This window comes from Heloderma suspectum, chromosome 4 (assembly GCF_057233095.1).
Source record: "Heloderma suspectum isolate Gila_16-S chromosome 4, 16-S_ref, whole genome shotgun sequence".
NCBI lineage: Eukaryota > Metazoa > Chordata > Lepidosauria > Squamata > Helodermatidae > Heloderma > Heloderma suspectum.
Window position 1 is genome coordinate 308861381 of NC_139461.1, and position 27037 is coordinate 308888417.

Consider the following 27037-nt stretch of genomic DNA (forward strand, 5'->3'; position numbering starts at 1 on the left):
CAGCCTTCTAGCAAACCAACATGGGTCCCCGCCCACCAGGCAGAGGGAAAGGAGCAGGGTCTTTTTTGCTGCTGCACCCTGTTCATGACCAAGGGTGCCTGGGGGAGGAAACCTCCTGCTCTACCCTCCTCCCCAATTCTGAGCTGGAAATGGGGGTGGTGGTGAGGACCCACCCCTGTTGCATCAAGCCACAGAAGGGCTCAGAAAGTGGCAAGGACGTCCACTGCTTTCTGAGTGGAGAAAGCCAGGGGTTTCTAAACACGGAGGAAGGCAGGGACACTCCCAATGCTGGCCTTGTCAAGTTTTAAGATGCATTCCCCAACAGCCAGGGCACATAGACTCATATGATGCCTCCCCAGTTTAGTCCAAATTAAATAAGGTTTGGGTGAAGGAGAGTACGGCAGCTGGGGGCTAGGAAGAAGCTTGTGCCTTTACAAGCAACTATTCCTAGTCCACGTGTTCATTTTCAGAGCCCAGATTCCGCCTTTTCTTCCAATGACAGGAATGACGTGCTGTATTTAAGGCCATGGCACAACCAACCCTTTCCAAGTATAGACTTCTGCCACCCATGACAGCCATCTTTTGTGCATCAACACACACTTACCTTTCCCGAACTCGTATCCCATCTGAGCAAGGAGCTTAGAGCCAATGCCGCGAGTATGCGCCTCCCAGCTGCCGAAGGAGGAATTGCAAGCGGAGGGCCCTTCCCCATTCTCTGGGGTGCCAGAGTCAATGACTACGACAATACAAGGAAGATTTTAGAGGAAAGCAGCAATGCTGGAGAAATCAAGCAGCGTGCGAAGCCTAATGAAGGTTGGAAGCAGAAATTAACTGGGAAACCTTGGCCTCTTTGTCAGCATTTTGACCAAGGGGCTTTGTTCAGTATTCATTAAGTACCCTTCATTCCACTTCGGTGTCTGGCTTTGGATTAAAAATAATGGTTGGCGACCAACAGCTGACTCAGGTCTGCAGAGAACTCTGATCTGAGGGGAGAGAAATAAGACCTGGCCCACTACCTGGCTCCATCTCCTGCACTGGATCCATCAGCAACCTCCCCTCTCCCATTTCAAGGAATCACAGTGTTGGAAGAGACCTTGGAGGTCATGCAGTCCAGGGGCAGGCAGAAGGTAGTTCGGGATCTACTGGTAGATCTCTGGACAATTTGCAGTACATTAACAAGGATCTCTGACTACCAGCTATCAATAACAACTCAAAAGCTTCCTCCCCCCCACCCCCCAATTAGCCTGCTGGAAAAAAAGCTTGTGGGCAAAGAGTGGATTTTTGGTGAAAGGACTCGTGAGCTCGGTTCTGGTACTGATCACAAATTCTGGGCTGAGCATGTACTCAGAGACCCTGTTCCTTAATGCTTACTTTATTTTGTCCCACACCACCTTTTTGCACCTGGTTCTGGTTGGTGGATCTCAGGATCTCTAGTAAAACACAAAGTAGATTCTGCAAGCCTGATGCCTGTCCCTCTGCCACCAATCTAGTCTAACCCCCTGCTTAATGCAGGATCTGCAATGCAGGATGCAATTACAGCACCCTCACAGATGGCCATCCAGCCTCCACTTAAATCTTCCGGCAAAGAAGAGCCCAACACCCAGGGTCGGCCCCACCAGTATGCGGGGTCATGCACTGCATCAGGCAGTGGAGTAGGAAGAGTGGCGAGATGCTTCGCTCTTCCCCATCCCCGCCAGGAGGGCCCGGAGCTGCCTCCCCACTGCCTTGGCTGCAGCCGCCGCCTGCCAGCCTGCTCACTCAACCTTCCTCCCTCGCTGGATCAGCCAGCAGCCTGGCTGACCACTCACTCCTGCCTGTCTGGCTGCTCTTACATTGTGGCCCAGCTGCTGCACTTCTGTGAGAGGTCACTCCTCCCGCAACAGAAATGGAAGCGCCGCAGAGGTTCTGCAAAAGGGCCGCCCCAGCTCCTGGCCGGCCCTGCTCCCACCTGGTACGCAAGAGTGCAGCTCACCAGTGCTTCCTGTGCCAACCGCCAAGAAAGGCGAGCGTGATCAGGGCAAGGGGAGGCCTGGGGCGGCAGCTGCAACGAGGGAGGGAGGAAGGGAGCAAGCAAGGGAGCGAGTGAATGCAAGTGTGTGGGCAGTAGCGGCAGTCCTGCCTCACCTGAGGCAGCAATGTAACTTGGGCCGGGCCTGCCAACACCTCTTAAGGCAGTCTGTTTTAGTGTCCAACAGCTGTTACTGGTTAATACATAGGAGTCCAGAGTTCCAATTCAAATAAATGAGACTTTAAAACAAGAACTGCTAATCCTGTACACAGAATAGAGCTGCACATTTGCACAGAACACCAGTGTAACATGTCTACTCAGAAGTAAATCCCTTTGGGATCCAACATTTCCATGAGTAGCAGACCCAAGAAAATGGGAGATGGTTCTTTTCCCCAAAGCTGGAAGGATACAGTTCTGCTAAGCAAAAGCAGCAGTTCAGAGAAAAGCACTGGAGTCTTTGAACTTGCCACATCTTTACCTTTAGCATATGCAGCATCATCCACTTCATCGCCTTCCGACTCCGAAGAGGAGCTCTCCTCGCCACGCAGCGGGGGCATTACACCATCTCCCTCCACAACAGCCTCCTTTAGTAGGAGCGAATCAAATTTCACTGTGTAGTAACCGCTGTCAATGTCTGAAGAAGGAAAAGTGTTCAACTATAATTCGGTGCTCACAGTAGAGCACCTCTATGCCATTCAGTGATGTGGGACGGAAAATTTTCCATTTCATAAGTTCATTGGTAACAATAAAGGGACGCCAATTGCAAATACAATATTAGGAAAGCCTGGCTGTCTCAAAGTTATAATTGATATTTTTCAGGTGATTACCTTAGCAAGTAGGTGAGTGAATACATATATGTTGTTGAAATACATATATGTCTCAGAGTGAAATGGAACTAATAAATAGTGAAGCTGCCCCAGCAACCACAGTGGAAGAGAGTTGAACTCTACTGGAAATAGATGAGTGGTTATCATAACAGGCATATTTCTTGGGTTGCTAAATTAATTAGTGCAGCCTTCTCTAACCTGGTGTCCTCCAAATGTGTTGAACTACAATTCCCAGCATCCCCAGCCAGCCATGCTGACTGAAGAATGCTGGGAGTTGTCATCCAAAATATATGGAAGGCACCAGTTTGGGGAAAGCTGAATAAGGTGCAATCCTATGCACACTTGCCTGGCAGTAAGCCCCATTGAACACAATGGGACACACTTCTGAGTAAACATGCAGAGGATGTTAGTATCTCAACAGTTTTCAGTACCTTTCATTCTTTCTTATGTTTAAACAGTTGTAAGGGCAGTACATGCTATTGTCTTTAAATATTTAAAAGTACTCCAATAAAAATGTCTACATAATATAACACTTAAATCACATTAAGGGTGCTTTTATTTTTCCTTCAAGTTATTTCAGGACAAATACCTGTTGTGTACTATCGGGACAAAAAATTCACATGGGGTACTTGTTGTTTATTTTACTTGTATTTAGTAAATATGCTAAATTAAATAACTTCCTTGTGATTTTCAGATGCAAACTGAAAATGTCCTCATGCAAATGACCTTAATTTGCATTGGGAAATTTCCTAGTTCAAAATTTTCCAGAAAACCCACATCACTGATATCATTACAAAAACTTTTTCAGAAAGTTCAAATATTAGGTGCACATTTCTGACAACTCCTCGACAAAAAGTAGGTCCAATAAACCATTTCAGTTAAATATCTGAGGCTACAATCCAGCAACCTGGGAGTAAACCCACTGAACTCAGTGGGACTTGCTTCTGAGCACTGCACACTGATTTATAAATATCCAGTGCAGACAGGAATCTGCACAGGACTGTGACCATAATTCTCTAATTCCAGAAGGGTTGTTTTTATACCCATCACTTTTAAAAGTATGATGTTTAAATGATCCTTTTCATTGTTCAGGACTTTTATGAAAAAATCCAAATTTGTTGAGCACCGTGGCAGAGCAGATGCTTTGCATGTAAAAGATCCCAAGTCCAAGCCCAAACCCAGGGATCAGCAGTTAAAAAAGATTGCAGGTAGCAGGCTGGGGAAAAACAACACGCAAACCTCTGCCTCAGATCCTGGAAAGCTGTTGCCAGTCAGAGTGATCAAAACTGGACTAGATGAACCAGTGGCCTAACTGTGAATAAGGCAGCTTCATACGGAAATATGACCTAGCCAAAAAAACCCCTCCACCCCAATTTCTGGGCAGGTCATTTCTGGATTTCTTTGCAAGGGTGAACCATGCAAAAACCTGTGTCAGAGCCTGTGTATGTTTGAGAGGGCCCCAGACCTGGGCCAGCAGCCTGCCTGCTCCTCCTGCACCCTGTACAGGTCCAGGTCAACCTGGTGCCCTCTATATATGTTGGACTTCGTCCCCAGCCAGCATAGACAAAGGCCTGAAATCACCTTTTATCCCCACAGCAAAGTAAAATGCACACATGGAGACAACCACCTGTGATTTTGGCAGTGTACCAGATCCCATCCTGATGTCTTGCCAGGCAGGCTGAGCCCACAGCCAGGCAGCTGAGGTCGGGCTCCTCGAAGGGGCGCAGCTCCTCCACAGGTACAACTTGCCCATGAGAAAACCTGCCGAGGACCAACACAGGGACAGCCAATCACAAGTGCCTTGACTGAAACGCCTACTGCTAGGGAACAACAGGGAGAGGGCTATTGCTCTCATGCTCTGCTTCCCATTTTGTTTTTTGTCTTCTCTGCCTTACAAGGATTATGCAAGGTCCAAACATTCTAGAGATGCAGAAATGCCTTCTTTTTGCTTATTTCTATTCCTCTTCCTGAACTTTATTCATTGCTTTGAAGAGCCTGACATGGCCAACCTAATACCAACCAAATGAACAAGAGCCCTATACAGGCATTAGGTCTACTCCAGGGGCAAGGAATTTTGTTTGATCCTGGGGCTGGATTACCTGCCTGGACCAATCCGGCAGGCCAGATTATGCCAAAGGGGCCGGGACCCACCCACAAAGCCCTGCCCCCTCTCCTGACATCATCCACCCCCACCCAGTTTTCCTTGCTCCATGCAGAAAAAATGGGTGGGGATGTCAGGTGGGAGAGAGGGGCCTGGAAGAGAGGCAGGACTAGATTGGGAACCTCTGTGGGCCTAATTCAGCCCACACGTCTCTCAGCATTGGTCTAGTCATGTTCAAAGAATGTGTGTGTGTGGGGGGACGCATGTGCCACCCCAGCCCGCAACATCCACTCTCAGTGCACTCTCTCAACCTTCAGGCATTTGGCACAATAGTATATTCAGCTGAACTTCAGACCCTGCAGATCTTCATGCTCAAGGCAGTGGGATGGCGCATTACCCCACTCCACAGGTTCGACGAACATACGTAGACCTAACACCTGAATAGGGTTATAACCTGCTCGGTTTCCATGCTTACTTTGTTCCACAGCGCAACAGACTCATCTAGCCAACTTGCAACCCAAGCACACTTCTCATTCCTTTTAAAAATAAATGATCCTTAATTTTTTTAGAGAAATGTTTAGCTCCTTTAATGGAAGAGTGCATAATTTCACAGTATGCAATATTTTAAATGACTAGCAGGTATAATAAAAGCTGGCATAATACCATCTTATCTGCTCATCTTACACTTAAGCCATATCCACACTACAGACAAAAAGTGTTTGCAAATCAGTTTAAGTGTTGCACAACTGTAATTTTGTGAACATGCACAAACTTCTTCGCAAGTGACCTCAAGTCCTCTGCATACAACTACATGTTTCAGAGCTCCTTGAAGGAAGCCATTGAAGTGCAGAGATGTCCTAACTGAAAAAAGTGTAGGGATAATGCAAACTGGTCAGCTCCTTTGTGGGAGATGAGGATGAATGCTCCCTTCCTTATGCAGGCTTCCCGGACATTTTGGGAACCCCATCCCAACCACTTACCAACGCAAGAGCAATTAAGCGCAATTACCGGCAATTCTCTTTAAATCGACATTTGTCATCCAAGAAGAAGGGACACGGCTTCAAGGACTTGTGAGTGGGGTAGAGGTAGAGCACTCTGACTCCTGGGCTTCCATCTTCCAAACTCTCACTCCCCACAATCATGGCATTATGGTACTCAAGAGTACCCCAGGAACTGTAGTATGGGGCTTTCACTTTCATCCCACTGGCTTCCTCTTCCTCTAGTTCTTCTTCTTCATCAGCCTCTCCATCTCCCTCCTCGTTACAAGTGCTTGAGGGCTGATCCTCACCCCCAATTTCAGCAATGGCTTCCTTAAAAGCTGCATATTCATCGTCAGTGCTCAGTTTGCCAGACTCATGAGTGTCTTGTTGTAGATCAGTGGATGGAGACGCAGAGAGTGTCCCTGGGTCCAAAGTTGAACAGAGCTTGCTCTTTTTCACAGAAACAAGGCTGGATTCTGTCAGTTCTATCAGCTGCTTTAAATCCGCCTGCAGTTGGATCAGATCAGACTGTTGTGATGGGTCCAGCCCAGCCCCCAAAGCTAACTCCACTTGCTGCAGCTGGGCAGTATAGGATTGAATTGCTGCTTCCAAACTCTGCTCATCCATTGCTGTAGAACCAAGTGCTGCTGCCGCCCACCCCTTTTCAGAATTCAGTCCATTTTGAGCTTAAAAGGTAGCAAGGAAATAGGACGACAGATGCTCATCAAAAGCGAAATGACTGTCTTCTCAGCTGTCCAGCAATTTCTTCCTTTTTTTAGCAACCAGGCATACCTTACTGTAGCAAAGATGAGTTAAGTGACAAAGAAACATTGGGATAAGGAAATAAGACCACAACATCTAAAACTCAATACAGGCTAGCAAAGTTATTCAATAGAGCACTAAAGCAAGACAGTCATTATTCTATCCACTGAACAGGAAAAAAACTGAGGTAAAATAGGCCCCATTATTATCACCTCCATTCCTGGGAGCACAATTCACTAGAGCTAGGACAGGAAGGCCGATGAAATGTTGGCATTAATCTACAAAGGCTATACAAATGAAGCACAAACAGGGTTGCCAACTTCTTTTTTTATCAATCTTACTCTTATGCCACTACGTAGCCTAACATGCAGAAGTTCACCAGATGAGACTCCTCCTGACAAAGTGATGTATGGGGTTGCTGTTAATAGTACAGGAGCAAAGCCAGTAAAGAAAAGGTAGCAACACTAGTTACAGACAGGGTACATAGAGAAAGTGTTGTCTTGTCTTTTCTGGCAGGGCTCCTGTGCCTTGTGAGACCCACAGAAATTCAGCACAAAAAGCCTTACATATATCACCATATCTATAAATGAAGCAGCCTAAATTTTACTGTCACACAGCTGTTAAAAGTATAGGTCCCCTGTTAGGAAAAAGAGATGGCAACTCTATCCCAAGAAAGAAAACAGATTATTGGAGCACAAAGAAAGCTGCCTTACAGCGAGTGAGATCATTGGTCCATGTGGCTCACTGTTGTCTGACTGACTGGCAGGAGCACTCTGGGGTTTCACAGACTTCTATACATAGGCCTCTTCCCTAAAATAAATGTTAGAAAAGTACACTTTCTACTGGCACGTTCATCTTACTATTTGGGGCACACAGCCCCCCATCCAACCCCCTTTGAAGGGGAAACACTGATGTGTTGTATTGCTTTAGCTTTTATTAATCACCCCAAGAGCAGATGTGCTTAAGGCACAGGATACAAATTTAATAACGAAGAAAAAGGTCAACGTTCTGCTGTCTCAGGGACGGATACTGGAGAGTGGGGCTGCATGAAGAGCTATGCAGTATAAAAAGACACTAGTTCAAATCTCACCTCTGTTATGAACTCACTGGGTAGTCTGGCAATTCAGCATCCCGCAGCACCAGCTTAGCTCCCTTTCTGCAATACAAGGAAGAATCATGCTGCTGGCTTTTGGCTTGCAAGGTAACTTTTATGACTTGACCTGAAGTATGAAGCTTACTCCTCCTCAGGGCCTCCAGGGGAAGGGCTAGAACCTCAGGCTAAGTGGTTCCAAGGGGGCCGGAGACAGAAGATTTAGAGGAGGAAACTACAACCTTCTTGAATGGCTTGCATCACGTTTGCATCCCCTGGGCCATTCACCTGGGGACGCATTAAAAAAAAAAAATAGCTTCAGCTCTTAACCTATCTTCTTAGTTAATCTCTGCCCTGACAGAAACATTTTTAAATAAATAAATATGTTTTGTTTTCAGTTTTTGTGAACCGCCCAGAGAGCTTCGGCTATTGGGCGGTATAGAAATGAAATGAATAAATAATAAATAAATAAATAATAAATAATTTAATATTTCTTTAAAATGTTTCTTAAAGCTACTTATACCTGAGAAACGGATTACAAGTTTCTGAAATGAAACAGATTTACGTATTCATTCACAGATCTATACCCACCATTGTAATTCTTTTGCGTTGCTCTGTGGGGCTGATAACAGATTTCCCAAACTCGGGGCTCTCCATGTGTGCGCGGGCCGGGATGATGGGAGCTGTAGTCAAACACACCCGGAAGGCACCAGGCTGGGGAAGACTACAGCCCCACCAGGCCCTTCCTCCTCGGAAGACCTGGCACGCCCAAGGGGCCTACCTTGCAGGGCTGCCGTAAGGGGGCGGAGACGATGTGCGCGAAGTGCACCATACAAATAACAGGGAAACAATACGGGGAGGGCTCCACCCGCGCTGCCCCCGCCTATCTGACCCCGCGGAGCTCGCTCCCCCGCTCAGCACCCCGCAGCCGCCGCGTTCCCCTCTCCCGGCTCCGCCTCCCCGGCCCTCGGGCCCGGCTCAGGCCACACGGAGAGGGCAGCGGGCCCAGCGCAGGGGCCCGGAAGCCGCCATCTTGGCTCCCCCCGGCCTGGCCTGGCCTGGCCCCTCTTCCTTCCTCTCTCTATGGTTCACGCCGGTCGCAGGGACGGGCGCGATGCGCGGCGGCAGGGCGGCGAGGGCGGGGCGGCGCGTTGCATCTTGGGGATTGTAGCCCCGCCCTCGAAAGACGCGGCGCCGCGAAGGGAAGGGGACTGCATTTCCCGGGCTGCCCCGCGGTGGAGTCTGAGGAAGAGGAAGGCGCGCAGGCGCCGTTGAGCTCCGTCCGGCTGAGGAGCGTCAGGCGAGGGCCGCGGCTCTCTGCGCGGGGGCCTCTGGGGCTCGCCTGGGCAGGTAACGCCGCAGCCTTCCTCGGGCAGAGCCCGGCGGGGGCGGGCGGCTCCCTCGCGCCTCCTCGCGCCAAGCAGGGCCCTCCTTCGTCCCTGGGGGCCTCTCTCCACCTCAGGCAGCGGCTGGAGAGAGGTGCCGGGGCTTCGGCCGCAGGGGGCCTTGCTGGGTTTATTCAGATGCAGCGGAGGGAGCGAGCGGTGAGATTAGCGCAAGCGTTCTGTACATGGTCAGGGGCCCTCTGACACTGCTTTGCTTGCTGAGATGCTACCATCGACATACAAGGTCCAGAAAAAGTACAAGAGGGCGAGTCTCTGCCTCGAGGAGCTTACATCCCAAAATTATGATACGAGGGAGATGGGGCAGGGTTTAAGCCCCCTTGTACAATTGGGGGATGGTTCTGGCCCTGGACCGTGCCTCAGATGGAGCCCGGGTTTAGCTTATGGGAGCCCTTTGTTTCCTCCCTTCCCAGGTGGGGGCAGCGCAGTCCAGTCAGCACCTCCCCTCCAAGGATCACAACATGATGTTTAAATAATTCTGCGTTGTAAATAGTCCCACAAACCTTACTAGCCTGCTAAGAGGCTGGAATTCCTGGTCACCTACGGCTACCAGGCAAGTTGTTAAATACAACACGCTCTTCAAAGAGTTATACGAATGAGTTTATACCGTTCTAAAAATTAAATATCAGCGGTCACAGAAATGATGTATATATAATACATAGGCTCCCAAAATCCTTTTGAAAAGGTGAAGCATATTTAAGGTATCCCAGTGTATTGTCTTAATCTTCCCATCCATAGCTATATTTCAGATTCTTCAGTCTTAAATGTATTTCTCAGGTTTCCAAGTAAAAGCAAAACACCTCTTAAAGCATGACCTTTCATTTCTCAAAATGTTTTCAAATCATAATACTTGCCTTTGTTCGAGCAAGCTTTCCTAGTATTAGATCTATTTGTAAGCAAGGCAGATGATCCATTTTAGTCTTGCAAGTCCAGAAAAGATACCAGCTGGTGAAAATGTTCAGTAGCCTTCCTGACCCCAAATACCTATGTTAGTAATTTATGGCCTTACTCAGTCTCCTCTTAAGCACCTCTGGATCAGGATGATCCACAGCAACTTGATCCATTAAATACATGGTTTTCTGCTTCTGTTATTACTTCAGTAGATATTGAGCTATTTGTCCTTGATGTGGCAAGCAGAAGTTGCATTCTTAGAACTACTTGGTAGCTCATATGGGTCTCGTATCAAGTGGTGGTGCCAAGTTGATTTCAGTCTTGTACACAATTTGTTTCACTTGCTTTTTTTTTTTTTTTTTACTAGACCACCTCATGGTCCACAGATGTGCATTAAATTTATTAAACAAGAGTGCATACTTGGGATCAGTTAACTCAGATTAGTTATGCCTTTACTGTTTAAGAGATCCTGACTATGCACTCTTGCTTAATACATTTTAAAACATATTGGTGGTTCACAGTGATGTAGGGGAGCCTGGGCTTGCAGGTTTGATGTGCCAGGACTACTTGATTAGCAGGGATGATGTCATCTCCCCCGCCCAATTCTCTGTGCCCTCTGACCTGCAACTATCTGGGGGCAAATGAATTTCCTCAGCAACCATATATTGTTCCCTGTTGTACTGCAAAGTATTTTTTTTGGGGGGGGGCTTCTTGAATGCATAATTCAACCCCACTAGCTTTACAAAATAGCTGCTCTTGGTGGAGATGAAAACTGCTAGAACTGGTTTGTTGATGTGGATCAACACAGTTGCCTAAATTTTTGGGCTCTCCTTGGGATCGTGGCTGTGGGGACTGTGTTAGGTCCTGCTTCAACACTGCAGTGGACCTTGTAGTTTATAGCTAGAATTTGATCAGAAGTAGTCTGGAAGGGTCTGGACTTATTCAGCCTGTGAAATGTCAGAATCTGTGTGAGTTTATCTCTGTCAGCATTCTCAGAGCAGAACCGGGCAGAGTCACCCTACTCCCCATGCAACTGCTGGTTGGCTTTGGCAAGGAGGGAGGCTGGAAGCTCTCTGCAAGAACCTGACAGAAGTGGGATGGGGTTTGCTGAAGGGTCACCGAAGTTGAAGCATCAGCGCTGGAGGGCCGAACAGTGACTCTCTGTTTGGACAGGGGCCTTGCTGAAAGGCCAAAAGCCCTTGTCTGTCAAGTGGTCTGGCAGAGGTGTCTTACAGTCACGCCTTCCCCTTTTAAGCTGATGCAAAGTTGAGGAGCCTTTGCTAGGAAATTCTCATCCTCATTGCCTGAAACCCTCTCTGTTTGGATCTACCATTGTCTCAGCCTCTGGAGGCACTCTGTACATGGATTCTCTTTCTGTTTGGAACTTTGGATTGCGAAGGACTTGCCTTGAAAAGTACCGTGATGCTTTTCATAGTCTTTGAATTCTTGTGTGCTGTGGATTGTGTGCCTTCCTTGTCAGCCCAGAACGCTGGCAGGCCGGGTCTGATCTTGACTCTTGGACTTTTCTCTGTCTCATCTCATGCAGCATGGAGTTACCAAGGCAAGAGCTATGGCTGTTGAACTCTCTGCTTGTGCCGCTTTACTCTTGGATTTGATAGGCCTCGACCATGTAACCCAGAGTTTTCAATGGAAGATTCAAAGTTGGACAAACTCTCTCTGTGTGGTCCTGTTTAGGCTTTGTCTAGAATCTACCCTTTTGATTGCCTGGGAATGATCATGCCAGGAGTCATTCCAGTTTCTTATCAGGGGTTTGGAATCCCTTGTATGGATTGCCTGGGTTGGATTACAGCAGGAATCCAGAGCCGTTTCCCCTGAAACCCTTGTCCTGGATTGCTTGGGAAGATTTATGCCAGGAATCCCGATTCCCTTCCCCTGTGTTCAGAGCCGTGGAGATGACAACGGGGAAACCAAGTTGTGAGGATCTCTGTCATGAGTGTAGTGATTAACTTTTGACTGTTCTGGAATTACATAGGGCCTATAGCTAATGACGATCAGCTATATGATTTTGGAAGAGTGTAACCATTAAGCTTTTTCCATGGGATTTCCTACAATAAAGAAGTCTCACTGATTTGGGTGTCCTGTGTCAGATTGCCAGAGTGTGTGTGCTCGAAGGAACGGGATCAGGACAAACTGTTACGATGAGTGTCTGCACTTCAAAATGTACCATATCACTCATGGTATATGGGGAATGTGCTGCTGGCCAGGCACCAACACTGGAGAAAAATTGCTGTTTTGCCCAAGTGCTGGTTCATGGCTGTTTTCTTTGAATTATCTGTGGTTCACATAAGAATTGCTCTGCTAGATCAGACCACAGTTCCATTGCTAGTCCACTGTGGCCAGACACATGCTTCCAGGAGATCCCCGAGGAACTGGTATTCAGAGGCTTACTGTCTCTGAACATTTAACTATCATGGTTAATAGCCATACTGATAACCTCTTCTCCGTGCATTTGTTTAATTCCCTTTTGAAGCCATCTAACCTGTCACTGCACCTCATGGTGGTGAATTTACACGGGCCTCAAAATGCTTTAGGCTTCCCCGCTCGATGCTGTAACTTTCACCAGCAGCGTCTATCAGAACCAACTGCCCTGTGAGGAAGAGAAGCAGGACCATCTCCTCTGGGGGTGTCATCTGGGCCTCCCTGAACCTTTCCCACTATGGTGAGAGTAATGAGACGCTGACCTTGTAAGGCCAGCACTTCCAGCTGTATCACAGCCACTTTCAAGGATGGTTTTTGAACAATATGAAGCAGGTCCATCAGTTCCGGGGGTGGTGTCATCTCCCCCGCCCCCCCAAGTCTTACTTTCCATGGAGGGACTGATGAGATGCTGGCAGATTTCTGCTAGGCCCAAGAAAGCCAAGGTCCCACCGCATAAGGTCAACCTCTAGCTACATTGATGTCACTCCTGAGAAGGTGTTTCAATTGTTGGGAGCTAACCAAATGTTTAACTAAGAACTAGTGCCTAAGTTTGCTTTTTTCTCTCCCCACCAATCCTTTTTGTGTTGTGCCTCTTAGATTGTAAGCCCAAGGGCAGGAATTGTGTCGTTATTGATCTTTGTCAGCTGCTTTAGGAGCCCTTTTTAGCTGAAAAGGAGAGTAAAAATGCTTTAAGTAAATACGCTACTGGATCTTCCAATTAGTATAGCCTTTCCCTCCCTGGTACCCTCCAGATCTGTTGGACTGCACCTCCTATAATCCCCAGTCAGCAAGACTGCAGAAGATGGAAGTTGTAGTCCAATACATCTGGAGAGTGCCAGATTGGAGAAGGTTGCATTAGTACAGCCTTCTGCGGTTCTTTCTACAAGTTCCCCAGCTGTTAACAAATGACCATCAACAGGTATCTCCTAGTGTTCTTTAGGGGTCAAAATTCATATTGTCCAAACACTTGCCCACTGCCTGCGTGGTGGGGGAAGCTTTATTTAGCCAGCTGACTCTTATAAACAGGACTGACAATCAGTTGTTGGGCTTGTGCAGATCTGTATGATGTGTAATTTAGATCTTTGTTTATCAGGTCCTAAAATCGCTTTCGTATCATCAGTTTTGCCACATGTTTACTACAACGTGGCACAGCTGCCCTGCCTGCAAAAACAAGAGTCTTAATGGCAGTGTGCAGGAAATACATTATCCCAAGAGTGTAAATTGGCAGCACCCTAACACATTGCAGGCAATGTAGTCCCTCAGGGGAATATCATTCCTTATGTAAAATGGTAGAATGTGAGTACTTGTATTTAAAATGGGGTTTTGGGGGTAGTTGTTGCCTGGTTGTGGAACTCCTTTCCAACCAATCTGCATATGGCTCCTGCAATACAAACCTTCATGAGCCCTAAAACCCTCACATTTGGGGAGTTGTCTTCTGTTAAAGTTTCCTAGTACTCCTGGTTTTGAAGATGTTGGACTGTTTTAAATTGTTTAAATGTTGTTTCTATGGAATGATTCTGGTCTATGTATTGGTTTTTAAACTGCTGTTTTCTATAAATTGTTCGTATATTTTATGATTTATGCAAGCTCCCTGGTGAGGTACTCCACCAGGAGTGGGCAGCCCCTGCAATCTCCAATGCGGCCACCAACATGCCCCCCAAACATGCTGCATTTGTCCTTTTTAAGCCTCCATAGGTATTTGCCACCAAAATTTGTTGGCAAACTGTTGATTTTTATTTGTTTTGCTGCTGCTGCGAATTTTAGAGGGGTGGCAGTGGCAGGAGTGCAGCCCAGAGGGGTCTCCTTGGGAGTGGAAAGTGATCTCCAAGCCCCCCAACGTTGCCCACCTCATGCTGTACCTTAAAAGACAGTCTAAAAAATACTTAAATAAAAAATCAATCACTTGCACATTCTAGGTTTGCAATCAGTGCATATTAAGAAAAGCAAAACATAGTGACTGAGCGATCGTGCATGTAGTATTTATTAAAATATCTCACACCTTCTAAAATAACCCCATTCTTTGCCTAGATTTTTGTACTTAAAATATCCCTGTAATCTAGGGGTATCTGTACTCAGATGCTGAATATAGTTGCGTATAAGAGTGACACCACAAACTTATCTACAAGCTCAGTAGGTTGATGTTATCATCTTCAAATAAGCTATTTTTGTTTTATTTTGTTAAAGTTATAAACCGCACCTTCATCTCAAAGAGGATTTCAGGGCAGTGTACATAAAAAATGGAACATTCAATACAATAAAACAACCTAAAAATAGGTTTCAAATCGGGAAACCACACCACCTGCAATGGATTCTTTTCATTGTTTTTACTGCTTTGTAGCTGACATTGTGGTTTTTAAACATCCTCCGTAAACTGAGAATAGTGGTACTGTACTTATTTGGTATTCGTTGTACCTAGGAGTTAAACTGGCAGGATAGTTGTAACCATGAAGTATTTGTAATGTACGTGCTCACATCTAACCCTTGCTACTTCTGTGTGTATCTCCTTTTCCTCTATTTTCATGACTGTCTTATTTTTTTTATTTAAAAATGTATATCCTCTCTTTCCATGCCACAGGAATTCACAGTTTTAGATTGTAAGCGCCCATGTTGCTGTCGTGGCCATCTATTATCATCATAATCATCGGTGCTGCTCTATGGAATCAAGACTATTATTCAGTATTTGTATACCACCCCTCAATTATATTCCCAGGGTGGTTTACAAACAGGGTAAAACAATTAAAATGTAAATCAGTGATGTGGGTTTTCGAAAATTTTGAATTGGAAATTTTTCTAATGTAAATTAGGTTAATTTTCATAGGAAGATTTTTTTAGTTTGTATCAGAAACATTTCCAATGCAAACTAGGTTAATTTGCATGGGGTCATTTGGGTAGGAAAAGTTTCCGTTTGCGTCGGAAAATGTTCTGATGCCCTAGAACAGGGGTTGGCAACTCTCATCATTTGTCACCAATGGCTATGCTGGCTATAGCTCCTGGGAGCTGTAGGCCAAAACATCTGGAAGGCCACAAGTTGCCCACCCCTGCCCTAGGGCAATCTAATTTAGCATTTTTATTATACTTGTATTTAGTAAACAACAACAACATTTTTAGAAGTATCCAGTGTTAATTTTTGGTTCAGTGCACAAGCATGTGACTTGAAATGTTTGAGGGAAAAAATTAAAGCACACATTGTCATTTGAATGCTATATTATGTTGAAATGTTTATTAGAATAGTTGTAAGCATTTAAAGACAATAGCATCTACTTCTCCTACATTGTTTAAATATAAGGGGGGGAAAGCTACTGAAAACTGTTACACTAATTAATTTTAACTACCCAAAGAAATGTGAATGAAATGCTGACAACAAGCAAAGGGCTGGATGTGCCTGATCTCGTCTGATCTTGGAAGCTAAGCAGGGTCAGCCCTGGTTAGTACTTGGATCAGGCTTCCTGCGTTGAGCAGTGGGTTGGAGTTGATGGTCTTGTAGGCCTTTTACAATCCTATAATTCTATGATCTATTAAACCACTCATCTATTTCAACAGAGTTCAGCTCTTTTCCACAAAGATTCTTGGGGCTCCTTTCAACAGTTTCAGTGTTGCTATTTATTAGTTCCATTTCACTCTGAGACACAATGACATCTACGTATTCTCTCACATATTTTGCTAAGGATAATCACCTGAAAAACATGCTTACTGGTTTGAAACTGCCAAGCTTGCATAATACTGTATTTGCAATTGGTATCCATTCATTTTTACTGATGAACTTATGAAGATGGAAATTTTATGTGGGAAAATAAAGCCCTGGAAAACATTCTCTTCTGAAAAATTTTCCAGCCCACATTATTGATGTATATATAAAAAATAATAAAAGGCCACAGAATCATGAAAGCACCACAAAATATCTTAAAAGTCCAGAGGAATAAAAAGGTCTTTGCCTCTACTTGTCATGCCCCCCTCGGACCCCTCCAAGGATGAAGGATGAAGCAGGCTCCAGACCCAGGGGAAGGGACCAGCACAGAAGGAGCCCGAGTCCCCAGTTGCAGTCTTCCCAGAGGATTCGGAGGGCGAGATGCCACTGACCCTGCAGAACGGAGGCAGCTGCATGTCTGGGAGCAGGGTAGGCAAGCCTCTGTCCGTTTAAGACAGAGAGGCTCTCAGAGGCAGGAGGACTGATTAGGTACAGCTGCCTCAAGTCATGGCCGTCAAAAGGGGTGGACAGGCTGGGGCTAGACCACTGAAGAAACAACGTCATGTTACACACCAGTTCTCAGCCTCTGCGTCGGACCTTGTGCACTGCCGTGCTCATGTTTGCCATTGTGTTTCTTCATGTGTTTTGGACCCCGGATCAGATAACAGACTTCTCTTTGCCTCGACGCTTTGGACTCACTGCCTGGGTAAAACATCCCTTGCTACAAGCTGCGTTTTCGCTTCCTAGCCTTGGACAGGTTTACAGCCCTGTTATCAGCTGGTGATTTATTGCCACTAGCTGCGGTCAGCTGGCAGGAGCCGACACTACCAAACAGACAGCAAGGTAGAGACCAGGGAAACCTCTCTGGGGAGAACTTTGCATAACTGGGGTGCCACTACCAAGAAGACCATCTCTCTGGTCACCATTCACCTCATTTCAGATAGTGGGGTGCATGCAGGAGGTCCTCCACAGGAGATCTTAATGTTTGAATAGATACATATGGAGATGCGTGGACCTTCATGTAGCCTAGTTCTAAGACATGAAGTGCTACAAAGGTCAAAGTCAGGACTTTGAGTTGGAGCTGGAAAGGGACTAGAAGCCAGTGCAGTTGCCATGGCACAGACATCATCTCATAATGCACAGTCAGTAATCCAGCAGCCAGTCTTCAAAGGCGGCCCCATGTATATCAATTTAGACCAGGGTTAGGCAGTAAAATTCGGGCTGGTGGCCTCTCATTCAGACCTCTATAGGCCAGATGGAGCCAGGGGGCGTGGCCATGTCATTTGGTCCCCAGCTGACATCCAGGTAGATCATCCACTGGGTGCGTTGGCTGGCAGCTAGCTTTGCTTAATGCAAGGCTTTTCCTATTGGGAAAGGCTTGCATGCAGCGAAGCTTCCCTGACTCAGGTCTTGGGCAGATCATCCACCTAACTTGGCAGCCTTGCACCTTCTTCCACTAGGGAGAGGGCTTGGGGCAGGTGAAGCTGAGCCTCGCCATACGCCTTACTTCGCTCATGCTTCACCTTCTCTCAGGGAAGGTGGGGAGAGGAATCTCATGCTATCTGTGATCTGTGATTCCAGTCTGTGATTCCCCTTCATGCTTCTCACCCTCCCAGCAGATCGGAGATAACAAGGGGATTCTTCTCCCTGTCTCCTCCCCAAACCTCTGGTAGCCTCCAAGCCAAGGGTAGGGCTCAAGGAGGGGCCTGCAGAGGAAGCTCAGGCTGCTGTAGGCCAGATTAAGCCTTCAGGCCAGAGGTTGCTTACCAACGATTTAGGCTAATGTGGAGGTTACCAGAGCTTGGATAATTGAGGCCAGGCTATCTCTGTCCAGGTAGGGTTGCAGCTGGTGTATTGGCTTAAGCTAATAAAAGGCTCTGTTCTGCAGAAGCTGCCTGCATTTCCAGTAACAAAGATGGACTGGGGAACACCCAAGCTGCAAACCTTTCCTTCAGGTTAGTGCAACCTCATCTAGCGCAGGATGAACACTAGTACCCTGGGCAGGTGAAATGCCCACCTGCAGTACTTCTCTCTTAACTGGATTGAGCTTCAGTTTATTGAGTATTATCCAACCCATCGCTGCATCTGAACTAGCAACTTCCACTGCTTCATCTGAGTTTGATGAAAATGAGAAATAGAGTTGCCTGTCAACTGCATATTGATAATGAATAGGGATTCAACCTGTGTTGAATGGGGTTAAACCACTTGAAGACTCAGGCTTGCAGTTTGGGTCTAGTAATGGATTCAGCCCTGAACATGGATACCCAGGTTTTGATGGTAGCCAGGGACTACCTCTGTCAGCTCAGACAAGGAGGCTGTTTTGACAGCAGGGGGTGAGGATGTTTACAGGAGCAGAATTCCTCATCTATCTTGATTGCCCAACAAAAGGTACAATTTCCCAACACATCTTCACACAGCAGCAAAATAAAATCCTGTTAGGTATTAAAGTGCAAGGTCTAGGCCTTAGAGTTGCAAGATCCAGACTTAGAGAATTTGCTGATAGCTTTAAGAGATCCAGGGCAGTGTTATGAATTTGTGCTTTGCTGAGTGTTTTGAATCCATAGTTTCAGTATTTAGGAAGATTCTAGCAGCCAATTAACTATAGTTGATTAATACACTTCAAACAAAGCATACCCCCAAAATTGTTTTAAGTGGGCTCAGTCTTTGGTTTTCTACAAACCAGAATTAGTAAGGGAAAAATCTTTGGATCCATTTTTTAATTTTGATTAAAATATACTACTTATAACATCACATTAAAATACATTCCATAAGGTTTTTTTTTAACCCTGTTATAAAAGGGGGGTGGAGTCAGCTTGCAACCAAGATGGCTGACTAATTCCTGAGCTGTGTACTGACACCACAAAATAATAAAAAAAGCAAACCACACACCTGTAAATGCCCTAAAACTAATACTCTGTGAGGAGATGTTTCAGGGAACAGCACAGAATGAAAACAAAGATCTTACCTCCTATTTTGGTGTAAAAAATGCAGCTACAGACTTGGGCCTACACAAAGAGAGAGAAGGGCCTACGATGGCACGAAAAGCACCTAAGACAGCAAAAGAAGGTATGGACCCTTTACAAATAATAAGTTCTCAAATATGAAACCTCCAAGAGGACTGGGTTACAGTGCTACAACTGCTTGAAGGAGAAATAGACGAAGTTGCTGCCAAACTTGATGCAATTGGGAACACAGCTAACGAAGCAATGGAATTGGGATTGCAAAACAGGAGATAATACTATGCTTGAAGAAACTAATGAAGAGCTACAGCAACATATTGAGTCTTTGGTAAACTACAGCCATAGACCCAATATCTGTTTCAGGGGGACAGCAGAATCGGTGGAAGGGCGAGAGGCAGCCAGCTTCCTAGTTACCTGGCTGTCAGAAGTATTACCTGAGCTCAAAATATCCCGAAGAGATATAGAGAAGATGCATAGGGTGTTGGAATTACCCGCCAAACAGCAGTAAACTGCCGGACCTATTGGCCTTCTTTGCAAACCTGGAAATGAAGGATGCCATCTTAACTCGTGCCCACGCTGGCCCTAAGTTTTATTATGATCAATCTGACATTGCACTCTTCCAAGATATCAGCTCAGCAACTCTTCAGAAACACGGAGGCTTCTGATACTGTACAGAACAATTGCAAAAAAAGTGGAATAACATACCACTGGGCTACCTTTGTAAAATCGTAGTGCGGCTTGATGATACAATTACAGTAATAACTACTCATCAGGAGGCAAAAGAGTTCTTGATCCACATGAATTTAGATTCCAGAGGAGAAATATTATCAAGTGCAGAAGAACAGGAGGAGGAAGCCTACTGAGGCTGTCACTAAATGGAGGGATGGACGCTACGCCCCACAAAAAAGAAGAAAACTTCTTTGGAAAAATAAGTCTGGCAAGAAATAAAATCATCTGAGAGGCCATGCAGGCCTTCAGAACTGTCAAATAGGCTTTGGCAACCGTGGACATCCTTAAAAGTTATTATAGCTGTCTGTTTTTGAATACTATAATTATTAACATATGCGGTAAAGAGGGGGCTGCGTTTGGGATGGGTTATAGGTGTTACGCCCTCCAGTATGATTCCTCTCAGCAGTCAGGAGCAAATAGTCTTGATGCAATTCCCTGAAGTAAGGGGTTGTGCAGAGAAGGAAGGTTTGAATTTGTGTTATATCAGTATTCTATTACAGCTATTAGTTAAATACCATGTGAGAAACCTGGGAGCGGGGGGGAAAAAGAAGCAAAAAGGTTTGAAAGGAAGATATAAAAATAGGTTCAGGGTGAAGAATTATAAAGGTTGAAATAAAAACAATGACATTTAATGTAAAGGGCTTAGGATCTACAGGGCAAAATATTTTTGTGGAATTTGCTTTGGAAATACTAGAAAATTTTAAATCTTGGGATGGAATAACAATAATAGGAGGATATTTGAATTTAATAGTTGACCCACACATAGATTGTGCAAGAAAAGGAAACAGGCCAAAGGCTCGAGACGACTCCCATATAGCACCATCACCTTTATTTGACAACAATATAGATTGATAGGAAATTTGCATGGAGATGCAAATTTCCAGACGAAAAAGACTTCTCATTTTATTCCGTGAGATACAACAGTTATTCCAGAATTAATTGTATCTTACTCTCAGAATTCAAATTCACTGGTGCTGAAAGATGCAAGAATGGGGCTAATCATTTTTTCAGATCACGCACCAGTAATGGCGACTTTCCACCTAGGCCCCAAACAAAGCAAAATTTGTGCTTGGAAATTTGACCCCATCTTATTATACAGGAAAGAAGTTAGGGAATAAGAAAATAAATTGAAAATTACTTTCTTAACGATACTCAAGATGTGAATATTCAGACATGGGATGTTCTTAAAAGTTGTAATTAGAGGGAAATGCATAAACACTTGGGGAGAGCAATTCTATGGCCACTGGACACTGTCTAGGGAGACATAGGCTTTTTCGGTTTTGGGGAACCGAGGTCGGAGCCAGGGTTCTGAACGCAGTTCCCAGAAACGATGTTCCCCCAACCCCTTGTAGCTAGTGCAGTTCTTCCCACTCTGGCTACATCTCCATGCTTGGAAATGGATCACGGAGATGGCAAAAAGGAAGTGGTCGCAGGGAGGGGAGGAGACTGCGAAAGCCACTTTGCGCATCTTCTCATGTGCCGCATGGCCTCCTCCCCAAAGCCACAGCTAGACAGCTAAAATTGGCTGTCTAGCCAAAAATGCAGGGCGGCCAGAGCACAGAGGCGAGGATCGCCTCCGTGCTCTGGCTGCCCTGCATTGGATACTTGGCAGCCTCTGATTTCAAAGGCTGCTGACTATCTGGATAGGATTGCGCTCTAAGCTGTATTAGAAAACAACCCACATTAGCAACAGAAATTAAAAATCTAGAAACATAGCACAAACACATTAAGGAAAGAAAGAGTTAAATTGGAATTAATAAAAAAGAGAAATGAGCTTAAATCATTAGAAATTAATCAGATAACAAATGATCTCCAGTATGTCAACAGTTTTATTAATTTGGAAATAGAAATATGAGACAGAAAGCAACAAGAAATAATATAACCTTAATTGAGGACAAATAAGGAAAAAGGAATTTTGAGTCAAACTATAAATCAAATATTTGCATCTTATTATGCAGATTTATACACTTCTAGGCAATCAGAAACATATAAATTCAAAAAATACTATCTCAAGCAAATATTAAAAAGATGTCGGTCGAACACCAAACTTACTTAAACCAGGATATTACAGAAAAAGGGGTAATGAATCCAAATACACCACATGTGAATCAATTTCTCTGCAGTCTTTCTGATCACTCAGGATCTCTATTTGGTACAAGCAAGTTTATCTGATAACGTTATCACTCATCCTGATAGATCACACCATAGAGTTACTCTTCATTGTTACTTGGGAAAAAATCAATTAAAAAAACTTTTAAAAATCTTGTTATAAAAGAGAACATTGGTAAAGATTTTAAGGTCTTAATAGCTTACGAAGAAGTAGGGTTTCATAAACTTTCCTTATTATCAAAGACTCCTCCTCCTAACAGTCTAAAAGGAGAGCTCTCATCCAGGTTTCCCATTCAGGTCTGAATAGGCTGTTCAGGTGACAAGAACACAGGCTGGTCAGCTTCCAAATGGTATAACTTCATTCCAAAATCAGAACATACTTACACAGTTTCTGTACAGAGATTACCTCACAGCTATTTTCTGCTGTCCCATAAATCAGAGCTTGCAGTCTTATTTATCTCATTATTACTAAACATGCTTAAGAAATTAAAACATACAAAAAAGGCTGAAACCTTTCAGGCTAGATGATTCTTAATCATACCTTTCAGAAGACAACTCCTTACTCAGCGTTTGATAATTAAACCAAAGTCTAAATTCTTTTACGAAATCTGAATATCAAGCTTTTAGGTGTTCATACCTCATGCAATATTTCTTGCTTATTACTTGATAAGCAAAAACCTTAAATTCACTTTTGACATTGCTTACTACAGTCTCATACCTGTTAGTTACTCAAATAACTCATTGACCAAAGCTATAGGGCTTTACCATCCAACACTCTTCTGTTGGATGCCATCCGGACCACCTTGCCAATTAGTTTTCTCAAGTTGGTCAGAATTCATTGTGAACCTGCTTCTTTATGTATCTTCCCTTGAATGCAAGTTTACTTACTTTACATCTCCAAATTCTTAATTATTTCTTAAGTATTTTCAGTTGCTCTTTATTTGGCATTTTATAACAAGCCATCTTATGGTGCTTTGAAAGAGGCAAGTTAAAAATTTCTCAGTAGCCTTCCCAGCAATTTCAGTGAAGCTATTCTTTTAAAATCCTTTAGATGCCAGTATCTGGCCAATGGTTCCAGTAGTCCATTTGCTTACTCTTTTCCCTTCCCAGATATAGCTATCTGGACTGTGGTCTTATCCCAGTGCAACAAGGAGGAATGTTTTAATGGAGTGTCCTGGAATTGAACTGGAAACAAAGATGATCAGGGGACTGGAAACAAAGCCCTATGAGGAGAGACTGAAAGAACTGGGCATGTTTAGCCTTGAGAAGAGAAGACTGAGGGGAGAGATGATAGCGCTCTTCAAGTACTTGAAAGGTTGTCACAGAGAGGAAGGCCAGGATCTCTTCTCGATCATCCCAGAGTGTAGGACACAGAATAATGGGTTCAAGTTACAGGAAGCCACATCGCGCCTGAACATCAGGAAAAACGTCCTCACTGTTCGAGCAATACGACAATGGAACCCATTCCCTAGGGAGGTGGTGGGCTCTCCCACTCTGGAGGCGTTCAAGACGAGGCTGGACAGCCACCTGTCAGGGATGCTCTGACTTGGATTCCCGCATTGAGCAGGGGGTTGGGCTCGATGGTCTTGTAGGCCCCTTCCAACCCTACTATTCTATGATTCTATGAACTCATTTCTCCTCCGTGCATCCCACTGTAAAAAAGATTTCTTGGATGTTTTTGTCAGTGTATATGTTTTGTTAGAAAAAAATTAAAACTATGATTTAAAAAATAATTCACACAGTTATATCATTTAAAAAGTTTCCCTGTCCTGCACGGGAAATGGCTATGGTGTAGTTTGGGTGTATCAAGAACTGAAATAGCCTTCCCCAACTTAGTGTCCGCTAGATATGTTGGGCTACAGGCCATGCTGGCTGGGGGTGATGGGAGTGTGGTTCAACACTTCTGCAGGGGACAGAATGGAGGTGGGGGTAAAGAGCTCATTTCTGGCATTCTAATATGTGTTGATTTTTGCTTATAGGAGCAGGATGTATACCCTGCTGTCTGGGCTTTACAAGTATATGTTCCGGCGGGACGAATACTGCATCTTGATCCTTGGACTGGACAATGCAGGGAAAACGGTGTGTGCCAATGCTTGTTCATGGGGAAGGCGAGGAAGAGCCCCTTCCCCCCTACTACCTTAGCTGGGTGTACTGTCATGATTTCCAGTGCAAGTTAATGGGTGGGGTAGCATGAGTTAAGCTCATCCCTAATTTAGTTCTACTAGGATAAATCCTTCAGGCAACAGCATGCAATAGGATCAGAGGTCAGGTAATCACTTGTTCACCATTCTCGGGCACTCCGCTGGTCTGAGTTTCTGGGAATTTCTAGCATGCTGACACCTAATGTCTCTTTTGCAAGAAAGTATAAAACTGAAGATCTTGATCCTTGTGCATTTTGCTGGGTAGAAATTTGCACAGAATTCCTACAGAAAAGGTATCTGGAGAATGTCACAGTTTGTCTTAATGTTCTGCTGCCCCTGTGCTTCTCTAGCACTGATTCCCTGTCACTCCATTCCTGGTTTAAGATGTTAAAGTTCCATATCAAGAGAGAGAGCATTTTTTCCAATGAGAACTGTATACTTCGTTAATTTGGGCACAAAATTTGGGTGGTTGGCTAGCAGCAGCAAGATTTTGCAGACTTTATAAATTCTAGGATCCCGGCTTTATGGTAAGTTTGTTTTGTTTCCGGGAAAGTGCTTAACTTAAAATACCTGGTTTCTTTTCTCTTTCCTCCTTCCCCAGACCTTTCTTGAACAGACTAAAACAAGTTTTAACAAGAATTACAAAGGGATGAGCTTATCCAAAATCACAACCACTGTGGGATTGAACAGTAAGTGAATCTAGTTTGGTGACGGGAAAGTCCAAGGGATCTGAGTTGCAAGGAGGAATTTAAAAAAAAAGTTTTAAAAAGAGAACAAGCAGCTGTCTAAAGCAGCTTTTAGGTGGTCAGGCTTTTTCACCCCAAGGCCCACATGCAGGGATGGGTGGAGCGTTGGGGGCCATAGACATGTGCACATGTACACTCACACATTCCTGCTCATGCGCACCCACATCTCAGCATACTGGGATGGGGGGATAAGCCTTTCCCCCACTTCCTTGCCACCCAGCTGACAGTTGATCAGTAAGGGAGGTGGGGAAAGGGTGGGCGTGGCCCTGCTGGCTGCCCTGATTGCAGCTGAGAGCCACAGGGTTTCCCACTTACTTTCCCACAGATACTTGTAGTCTAAAGTATCGATATCCTCTACTCCAGCCTTACGCAGCCTGGTGCCCTCCAGATGTGTTTGGAGTTGTAGTCCAGCACATCTGGAGGGCACCAGGTTCAGGAAGGCTGCTCTACTGCTTACACAGTTTGAGGATACAAAAGTTAGTATTAAAATGTGACAGGAATGAAGGATGCAGTCTTTTTTCCTGTGCAGTTGTCATTTTTTCCCCTCAAGTAACTGTCTCTCTATCCTATACAATTAAACAAATGGCTCTTCCTCTGAAAAGGTTTCCCCACCAAGCCATTGATTTGATCCCAAATCTCCCTGAGCCTTTCAGTTGCCCTCTCTTGCTCCATATTCCGGATGCACTTGATCATTGGCTGACAGCCGTGGTTTCCAAACTCTTGCCTTTCTATAGCAGTCCATGTACTGAAGAGGAACCCCTGCATGTTGCTGGGGATTCTGGGGAGCATTCTGGTGTACCCACATATACAGTTCACACAGAGCATGGACCAAACCTGGTAGCTACATAATTTGTCTTCATGAAACAAGAACGCACCCTGAAAGTGCTGAAGCAGCAGCTTGCAGGGGAAGACAGCTTATGATGAGACAGCTGTCTTTCAGAAGAAGCTTCTCTGCAATCTTCTTGTTGAGGAACCCCGGACAAGCTTGTGAGGAACCCAAGTCCCTCAGAACACAGTTTGAAAACTACTGGCTTAAAGACCATGACTAATGCCTATAGCTGAGTTACTCTAGACAAATACCATCTCTGGGAGACTTAAGTTGGTCTTAGTACAAAAAAAGTCCGCACTGAATTATCTGTCTCTGTCTTCTAGTTGGCACTATAGATGTGGGCAAAGCGAGGCTCATGTTCTGGGATCTTGGAGGACAAGAGGAGCTTCAATCTCTCTGGGATAAGGTAGGGCTAACAGCTGTGTGTTAGTAATCTTTTTTTGCAGGGTGGTTCCCCCTCAGGCTCTTATAGGAATAAATTAGTTAATTTTAGTTACCCCATGGAAATCAGCTGGACAAAGTTCAACTAGCTTAATCTGGATCCATCCCAAAGTATCTTGTAGTGGGCAAGACTCAAATCCTGCATGGATATAGCCCAGGTAACTGAAATGCCATCTTTCTAAAGTCCTGTACAAGAAGAGCTGTGCTGGATCAGTCTGAAGGTCCATCTAATACAGCATTCTGTTCCACAACAGCCAACCGGATGCTTATGGAAGCCCACAGGAGGACATAAACACAATAGCAGCTTCCTGCTCGTGTTCTCTAGCAAGTGGTATTTCCCATAGTTTTTCCAGGATGATGCAGTTCTCTAGTGGTTTGGGACTTTTCAGTCATAGCATTTATGTGAGCATCAGCATCACAATACTGCTTATGGGGAGAAATTGTGGCATAGAATTAGAAGCTCATTCACTTACTTGCCCAAGAACAGAACCAGGGCCTTTTCTTAGGACCAAGCAGTGTTCGAAATGCAGTATTGCTGATCCTATTAAAAGTGGTGTTTGTTCTAATGACCCAGCACAGCTTCCTTTTTTTGATCTATAAAAATAGTTAATCACCTTATTGGTGTGCTGCAATTTGAGCCCTCAAAAGGCTGGCATCCCCCCGTCCCAACACTTTTTAAAGATAAAATCCACATCAGTGGTGGGCATTACTTCTATGAACAAGGGCACCAGCCTCTCTGGCTCAGCTCCATCTCTTGAATGTTATGTGGGGGCTGGTGTGGGGGACAAGGAATTGCATGGTTCCAAATCCATGTGCTGTGTTCACAATCCAAACCTGGTTCTTATTGCTTGTTTTAAGGTTGACATTTCTTTTACCACTGTCTTTGTTTTCGGCCA

General features: G+C 44.9%; 2 protein-coding genes across 8 annotated transcripts in view; one reads left to right on the top strand and one right to left on the bottom strand.

The window, feature by feature from the left end:
* Nucleotides 1-8823, bottom strand: part of ZGPAT (zinc finger CCCH-type and G-patch domain containing) — a 13958-nt gene extending 5135 nt beyond the window's left edge. The window contains exons 1-7 of one of the 2 annotated variants that reach the window (XM_084854430.1): nt 8360-8823; nt 7769-7834; nt 7392-7488; nt 5945-6712; nt 4463-4596; nt 2487-2642; nt 605-736 (exon numbers count right to left, since the gene is read on the bottom strand). In XM_084854430.1, the coding sequence (XP_084710556.1) occupies nt 605-736; nt 2487-2642; nt 4463-4596; nt 5945-6543 (1021 nt within the window). In that variant the 5' untranslated portion in view covers nt 6544-6712; nt 7392-7488; nt 7769-7834; nt 8360-8823. The remainder of the gene's footprint in view (nt 1-604; nt 737-2486; nt 2643-4462; nt 4597-5944; nt 6713-7391; nt 7489-7768; nt 7835-8359) is intronic. The other variant, XM_084854429.1, reaches the window with a different exon arrangement.
* A 218-nt stretch (nt 8824-9041) lies between these two features.
* Nucleotides 9042-27037, top strand: part of ARFRP1 (ARF related protein 1) — a 43080-nt gene continuing 25084 nt past the window's right edge. For 2 of the 6 annotated variants that reach the window (XR_014790773.1, XM_084854434.1), the window contains exons 1-4: nt 9042-9118; nt 23964-24063; nt 24727-24814; nt 26024-26106. Coding sequence is in view for 4 of the 6 variants with exons in the window: in XM_084854434.1 (XP_084710560.1) it covers nt 23971-24063; nt 24727-24814; nt 26024-26106 (264 nt within the window). In the remaining 2 variants the exon portion in view is untranslated. Of the gene's footprint in view, nt 9313-9584; nt 9725-16041; nt 17030-18074; nt 18142-23963; nt 24064-24726; nt 24815-26023; nt 26107-27037 lie in introns of those variants that run through there. The other 4 variants (XR_014790774.1, XM_084854435.1, XM_084854438.1 and 1 more) reach the window with 3 other exon arrangements.